Source organism: Aristolochia californica, unplaced genomic scaffold (genome assembly GCF_029961685.1).
Source record: "Aristolochia californica isolate CCGP_79_NKW_82.1479 unplaced genomic scaffold, dmAriCali1.0.hap1 SCAF_11, whole genome shotgun sequence".
NCBI lineage: Eukaryota > Viridiplantae > Streptophyta > Magnoliopsida > Piperales > Aristolochiaceae > Aristolochia > Aristolochia californica.
The window spans coordinates 2,091,753-2,100,001 of record NW_027181782.1 but is presented as its reverse complement, the minus strand read 5'-3'; the positions used below and the strand labels follow the sequence as shown (position 1 = coordinate 2,100,001).

General features: G+C 36.2%; 1 protein-coding gene across 1 annotated transcript; it reads left to right on the top strand.

The window, feature by feature from the left end:
- The first annotated feature begins 2,502 nt into the window (after nt 1-2,502).
- On the top strand, nt 2,503-5,144 carry LOC137944070 (probable aquaporin PIP1-5). The gene is made up of 4 exons (XM_068789583.1): nt 2,503-2,919; nt 3,383-3,678; nt 4,605-4,745; nt 4,841-5,144. The coding sequence occupies exons 1-4, from the start codon at nt 2,589-2,591 to the stop codon at nt 4,934-4,936; spliced, it is 864 nt and encodes a 287-aa protein (XP_068645684.1). The 5' UTR covers nt 2,503-2,588; the 3' UTR covers nt 4,937-5,144.
- The last annotated feature ends 3,105 nt before the right edge of the window (nt 5,145-8,249 follow it).

The following is an 8,249-nucleotide window of genomic DNA, read 5'->3' as shown; positions in this document are numbered from 1 at the left end:
AATTTTAAAATTTACTTATTTTCTTTTCTTCTTCATTTTTCACGTGTATCCAAACAAGAAAAACTATATTTCTCTTCTATTTTCTCTCTCATTTTTCATAGGCATCCAAACAAGAAAAATGAAACCTCTTTTCTATTCTCTTTCTCTTTCTTTTCTTTTCCTTTCTTTTCTCTCCACTTTCTATGTTCTAAACACAGCCTCAGTGTTTTTTAAAAATATAAGAGCAGGGTTAATGGGTCATAACTAATTAATTTACTATAAATTTTATTTTATTCATATTAAAAATATTTTTATGTAATATGAAACTCTTCATGTAGTTTAATTAATAGGGTTTTTTTAATTTTGAATTTTATTTCAATTAAATTATAATAAAGATATTAGTGTAATATCATACTTACTTGAAAGAAAAAATAATTTAAAGCATATTTTTCATAAATAAAATTACTATATATGATTTTTACGATAAATTTTAAATTAATTTTTATTTATTCTCCGCCGCCGCCGTTCCACCCCGCCAAACGCCTCTCCAATCTCTCTCTAGAATCTTCCACGTGTCTCCTGCCTCATTTACGCCACTTGGCAGATTAAGATTGGACAGACGTCTTTTCTGACGTATTTCAACCCCTTCGATACGTGGCAGCAGGGATGCGGATTGGGCGGTTTCGGCTAGGTGTAGAGAGCTTCCTTTCGTTCCCCTCCTTGTCACAATTGCTGTCACGGGCCCACCAGAGCTCAATTCCCACGTGGACGTGAGTTGGCTGGTCATGAATGTCCATTTGTTATAGGAGGCATATGTGGGCCACCCGAAAAGCCTGTCAGTTGGGACCCACCTTGTCATAATCTGGCGACCTTTTTGGTTTAATTGTAATTTAGTTTTGAATAGAAGGGTAGAAGTGTAAATTAACTTACGAGGGTGTTAAAGTATTTTCACCTTGTTAAAAAAATAGCCGTTGGCCATGTGCATGGCCACCTCACTTATTTGTGGTTATCACATGGTGCCAACGGCTGGCGGCCGTCACTTTCGTAACGGTCACAACAATATCCTTCTCCCACCAAATCTCTGAAACTCTCTCATGTTCGTTTTATGAAATTTTCAATTTCTCATGAACAATGAGCCGTTGGGAGACGAAGATAGCCGTTGCAGAGATGAAGCAATTTTCCTCTTCTGAAAAGTAGGGTTGAAGGGAAGAAACTAGAAAGTATTAGAAGTAAAGATAACTTCGAGATTACTTTCACCTTCTTCACCTACTCTGCCATCGGAACTGGGAAGTTTATGTTTGGCCTTTTTTTACAAAAAAAAATGGGATTTTGTGGAATTAAGTGACAAACCCTGTTAGAATCTAGATTTGTTTTTAGAAAATAAATCAAAGATCAGCCATGGAAACTGTGAAAAAGATGCAGGGGTTGTCCATGAACAATGATGGGTGGAATTTAAGTACCTGAAATGATTCAAAAAGGCTTTTGAAGAATTAAAACCTGCCTTTTTTCCATCTTTGATTTAAGGTAAAATGATTAAATTTATATGGTAAAAGCTCAGCCATAGAAATTGTGGAAAAGTTGCAGGAGGTCATCGGTGGGCCATGGCTTCATGTGGAATCAGAACTGATACAAAAAATGAAATTGAAAGAGGAGACCTTTTTCTTCTTTCCGTCAGGTTCGGTGAAAATTTACAGTCATGGCTACAGGAATCAAAGCAAAACTTCTTAAACAAATAGAGTCAGTGCAGGAGAAAAAGCAAACTGGTCTGCAAAAAGAGATAAGGACAAAGCAACATCCTCCTACCTCCTGTCAACATCCCTCTGACTCTTTTCCAGAACAATCTGCGGCAGACCGGCTGTCATCGAACCCCACAAATCGTTTCTTAATATTATCTTCCTGTTAATCAAACTGTAAGCAGCTGAGAATATTCCCTTAATACATAATAATCCTTTAAAACGATCAAAAACTGATTAAAAATCTTTTTACTGTCTGTGACTCTGTAGGACGTTTGTTCCAGAAATTTGTTGAAGTTAAAAGCTTTCGTCCGTGTTTTGACAGATCCAAACTTTGTTGTTAAGTTAAAATTTCTTTGTTCCAGAAAGATAACAGGCAAAGATTGATTTTGCCCGGTTAAAATTGTTAGTCTGTAGGAACCAGATCGTTGATGCTTGATACCAAAGAAAAAAGAGATTAGCTTATCAGAAATCAATCTATGGATAATATACCCACCAATTAGGCATAAGTTTGTGTCAAAAAGTTTTTATTCTGTTTTATCTGACTGGTCTGGTTTATTACAGGAAAAAAAAATCTTAGAGAGGTTTAGTAAAGAATAATCTAGTAATTAAATGCTTTCAGTCCTTTACAGTTCTGCCTGTCAATGCCCTACCAACATGATCCACCTGTATTTTTAGCCTTGTAGGATAACAATATCGCTAAAAACTCATAATTAAAGTTGAAGAAAGTCGACAAAATCCCTTTAATCTACTGACAATCCTTATCTATAAAACCACTCTATATCATCTTCCTAAGCACTGCACTGCGTCTTTCAGTATTCATTTGCCATAACTTTTCCTTGAGTTTCGAGAGCGCAACCAGAGAGAGGAGGAACCATGGAGGGCAAAGAAGAGGATGTTAAGCTCGGAGCAAACAAGTTCTCAGAAAGGCAGCCTATTGGAACATCTGCACAGACTGAGGACAAGGACTACAAGGAGCCTCCACCAGCTCCTTTGTTTGAGCCAGGGGAGATCAAGTCATGGTCTTTCTGGAGAGCTGGAATTGCAGAGTTCATAGCTACCTTCCTGTTTCTCTACATCACGATCTTGACCGTGATGGGGGTTAACAGAGCTCCCAACAAGTGTGCTTCTGTGGGTATTCAGGGGATTGCGTGGGCTTTCGGTGGTATGATCTTTGCCTTGGTCTACTGCACTGCTGGAATCTCAGGTAAAAATCTGTTTTTTCTTCTCTGATTCTTTCTTTCTTTGCATGGGATAATCTTTTTAGAATTTCTCTATATTTCTATTATCTTCTTTTGCATGTTGGGACGATTTCTCGACTTATCAACTCAGACTTCTCCTATGCTTTTGTGTCTTTGAGAGAAGAAATTCGTTTATTCTGTCTTTTTTTTTTTTCTTTTTTCTTTTGGCAGCATGGCATAAAATCTCTCTTTTTTGCAATTTGGCTTAATATCTGCTATTTTTCTCTGCTATACGGCTTGAAATCGGCCAAGTATTTTGTTGTTCTTCTGTAATCAATCTTTCTACAAGCTTAGGCCCTTTTATGGGTTTTCTTTTGTTTTTGTTTCTGTCCTGATAAATTACCTTCTAGATTGGTTAAGATGGCTAGTAGGAGAATGTTTGGGTTGTCTGATTTTGGATTCTCATGCTTCTGGTTCTTCTCCTTTCAGGTGGACACATCAACCCTGCTGTTACCTTTGGGCTTTTCCTGGCCAGGAAGCTTTCCCTCACCAGGGCTCTCTTCTACATAGTGATGCAATCCTTGGGTGCAATCTGCGGTGCTGGTGTTGTCAAGGGCTTCGGAAAGAGTCCTTACGAGGTTTCTGGTGGTGGTGCGAACGTGGTTGCCCATGGCTACACCAAGGGTGATGGCCTGGGTGCTGAGATTATCGGAACCTTTGTTCTTGTTTACACTGTCTTCTCTGCCACTGATGCTAAGAGAAACGCCAGAGATTCTCATGTTCCTGTAAGTATTAGTGAAAAAAAAAAAAAACTGAATTATATTCTTTTTTAAAGATTTGGGTTCTACAGAAGTTGAATTTCCTTACTGCTCTCTCTAAGGGTTTCTCGGTTTGATCATATGCTTTACCTTCTGGCTAATTTATTAAATCCTGTATTTTTATATAGTTTCTCGTAGCTATCTACATTAGATCTTACATCCTCATCATCTTGATTGCCTGGTCGTGGATTTCTTTACCTTTTCATCTGTTTAGTTGTGCTATTTTAGTTCAACTTGTCTTGCAGTGAGGGATTGGTTTATCTGGTTCTGTGTGTGTTTACTTCATGAAAAGTGGGTATCATATTTGAGTAGATTACTGGTGCTTTAACTAAAGCTGTGTGGTTGGTGCTCTGTGGCTCCAAAATTTTGATAAATGCACTCATGGTGACACCCACATTCAATCAGTGGATTTGGACCAAACCTTTATGGTGGGACAGCTACAGGCCATACTTTCTTTTCTGGCAGAATCTACAGAGCCTAAACAGCTGCAAGAAAACAATATGCACCAACCACCTTTGGCAACTTTGCCCACCATGTGCCATTTCAATTTTCCAGATTCTGATAAAGCTGAAAGACACTCCCTCTCTCTCATACCTGAATGGGTTCTTCTTTTTCCTTTGACGCTTGCTTTTTACTCAAAGTTGGCATCTGTTTCTGGGTCCCCTTTGCCTCAAAACTTTACCCTGTAAAACTGAAAATTTGATCCACCAACTCATATAAAAGTGGTATTGTTAATGTCTTTTAATTATGTAAGGGGGTAGGTATTGGCAGCTTTACTATTCCTCTGTTCTTTTCTATCTTCCATCTTTAAGCCTTCATGATTCCTTTCACTTGAAGCTTTTCCCTTGAAATGCTGTTGTTGTTGTCTAATCCAACTGTTTTTATTACAACAGATCCTTGCTCCCTTGCCTATTGGGTTTGCTGTGTTCCTTGTTCACTTGGCCACAATCCCCATCACTGGAACTGGCATTAACCCTGCAAGGTCCCTTGGAGCAGCCATCATTTACAACAAAGATCATGCATGGGATGACCATGTAAGACTCCAAATTCCTCAATTCCGTCAATGAACCTGCTCTAATTTGCTTACCTAACAAGGGTGTCCTAATGGTTTGCCTTTTCTCATTGGCAGTGGATTTTCTGGGTAGGTCCCTTCATTGGTGCTGCTCTTGCTGCAGTCTACCACCAGATTGTCATCAGGGCCATCCCATTCAAGACCAGGTCTTAAGCTCGTATCATTCTGGCATCATTATAGCTCGTGGCTTTTCTTTTTCTCCTTCTTGTAATCTTTGTTTGTGGTCCCTTCTTTTTCTTCTTCCTCTTGTTACTGAGTTGTTTGATTATGAGTTTATGTAAGTGTGTAAATTATGTAATCTTCTACTCTGTTGCAGCTTTGGAAGACCGATTCATTTTTATCCATTGGAACCTCTTCTTTATTCGTTTCGTTTTATCTTTATTCGAAAGCTAGAGGAATTAAAAAACAGGGGTTGGGAAAAAGATTCTTTTATAACCTGGTTTGCTCATGGACCCAGTAATAGCTGTCTCTCATAAGCCGGCTATGGGCACCAGGGCCGACGCATGCAGCCAAGGAAGGCCGGACAATTCGGACAAATGGCTGTAGGGTGTTGGGCGGTTGCGTTGTCCATTTGGGAACCTTTTCTGGTTCAATAACGCCCCAAGGTCATATCTGAATCGTTTGGGGGGGGAGGGGAATTGTTTGGATGAAGCGGGCGGTTTTCAATCTCTCTCTCGTACTTATTCCCTCTCTTGGTCTCCTTCTCTCGTCTATTCTTCTTCCTTGGCCTCCGTCTCCCTTCTCCCTTGGCCTCCATCTCCCTTCTCCCTTTTATCGCTGCTGCCCCTGCTATTGTACTTGATTCTTCCCCGTGCATCGCCGTTAACACATGTAGCATTGCCTCGCCTCGTAGTACCCTAGCCAGAGTAGCTGCTTCGAACCCTCTTCTGTCATCATCAATGCTTGCATCAGTTCGCTACTACTCTTGCCGTCACCGCACTAAACCCCCTGGATATGTAAGTTGAGGGGGTTCCCCCGGCAGATTCTAAAAAAAAAAAATATCTTGCAAATCCTATTCTTAGTTGTTGTTTTTCATCGGATAATGCAATTTTGTCCGCCTTTAGTATTACTTTTCTTCCAATGCAATAATATATAAAAATATAGTGTGTTGAGTTAGTATTTGATTAAAAAAAATTTGTCTATTTATTTATTTATTTTTATTATTAATCATGTACACAATTAATTGATTCACGTAACTATTGTATTAATGTACAAGTAATTATTAAATAATATAATATCTAATTTGATTAATTAATATATTTTAATTATATATTAAATTACTTCTTCGTGTTGTAATCATGTTTGTTTTACCTAATTTCGGGTTTAAGTATTATATTTTAATTAAGTATACTATTAGAAATTATTCATTCTGTTTTTTATATTTTTTATATTTTGGGGTACTAACACTTGAAACTGTTTTCCAGTACGTATGAACTCGTCCATACTAACACCAAGTTTGAAATTGAATTTCATGTAGATGAATGAAATAATTATTCTAAAGAAAATTTTGAATACAGCCAACTTATGTGAGATTAGGTTCAAAACTTCAATTAACATAGGCTTAAGAAAACATGTCAAATCTAATAAGAAAAAATTTCAATAGAAAAACGTATTTAATCAAGAGTAAACATATCTAATCAAGAATGTGTTTATGCCAGTTGAAAAAAAAAATTAACTCAATTATTCTAGAACTACCAAAGTTTAAAAGGCATAGAAAAAATAGGAACAGGACACAATAGAAAACTTTCTATTGAAAAAAGTGGTTAAAATGGTAAATATTATTTCAATGGAAATCGCTTCTCTCTCCTTAAACATAAAATTCTAATAACAACATGAAATTCATTATAAATTAAACGGAAGTTAAATCATACCTCCTTCCATACTCTTCAAATTCCATTCTGTGTTCGGCGCTTCCGATCTCTAAACACTCATGGCGATGGCTCAACTGAAGGGGCTTGAGTGACGAGACAGGAGACCGAAAACCACTCTCGAAGCCAACCTCCCATCAAGGTTATTCATGGCTTCGTGTTACCGAGGGAGTTGCAACTTCCGAAAGTTTGAGACCACATTAATAAGAAAACCGTTTCTCATAAAAACAATTAATAACCAAAAGGTCTTTCAGATGCGAACGAGTTGGGGTCTCCATTTTTATTGCCTTGACATGCAGAATGATTCTTCTGGGGCCAAAGACGGAGAAGGCGATAGAAAATTCTAACTCATTAGACGGACAAGGGCAATAAATAACAAAGGATTGAAAAAGCAACTAACGAAATCCATGGAGAAGAAGTCACAGTGGAAATTACAAAGGAATCGATGGAAGAAGGGGGGAGATGGGTGCTGTGAAATCACTGTGAACGTTGAAGAAAAGGATAATAATGGTGGCAGGGCGTTTTATGTAGAATGAGTCCAAGCATCTGTAGGGAGATGGGATTTTCCGAACCAAGGGTGTAGTAGAAATGGCTTATCTTGAGAGTTGATTCAGCAGATGTGTTCTTAAACGCAACTCCGAGTCTTCTCCATGGATAAAGGAGTTGAGAAACTAGGGATATTTGAATCAAAAAGCCATTTACGATGATTCTATTAACAGATATTTTTATGATATTTACTAGCTAAAGTTTAAGTTACCTACTGAAATCGAATGGCAGAAGAATATTTTTGACATCAATGATACATGAGCTTTGGTATTATAATTGCATGATACCATTGTATGCCACATCATCATAGCAATCTACATTTTGTATGCCATGTCAGCACGACACATCATCATGCACCAAGTAAGAATTTTGAAAAAATTTAAAACATAAAAAAAAATTACTAATTATTTTTAAATTAGAAATGTCTTAAATCAATAAAAAAATGTATTAAACATGTTAGAAGAAGAATTTTTATTTAATGAATATACTTATTTTATATTTTATTATTGTAAACATAAGGTAATAAAACGTGTACCAATAAATTAGATTTTAAAACACTAAAATAATTTTTCAATTAAAAAATATTTTAAATCAATAATAAAGGTGTTAAATAGGTAAGAATAATTTTTTTAATTAATTAATATACGAATTTTATATTTTTTATTATAAAAATAAGGTAGTAAAATATGTACCAACAAATAAAATTTTAAAAACTAAATTATGTTTTACTAAATATTGTATTAAATTAAATAATATCTTAAAATGATAATGTAAGGTATTAATTACATAAAAATATTTTTAAATAATTAATAATCAAAAAATTTTATTTTTTATTATATTAAAGTGAAGGTAATGAAATGGAAGGTGTAAGATTTTTAAAACCAGGAATTAATAATTTTAAATTAAAAATAACTTAACTCAATCATAAAAAGAACATGGGAGAAAAAAGGTTAGTTGACATGAAGGGCTTACGTGACGCTCGATGATGTGTCATGATGATGTGGCATCTTACGTGAATGATGATGTGCCATTTTGATGATGTGGTGGCTGTC

Excerpts from the sequence above, each read along its gene's own strand:
- LOC137944070 (XM_068789583.1), top strand. The coding sequence starts at position 2,589 with ATGGAGGGCAAAGAAGAGGATGTTAAGCTCGGAGCAAACAAGTTCTCA. Across the intron at positions 2,920-3,382 it reads CTGCACTGCTGGAATCTCAG|GTGGACACATCAACCCTGCT; the intron begins GTAAAAATCTGT and ends TTCTCCTTTCAG. Across the intron at positions 4,746-4,840 it reads ATCATGCATGGGATGACCAT|TGGATTTTCTGGGTAGGTCC; the intron begins GTAAGACTCCAA and ends TCTCATTGGCAG.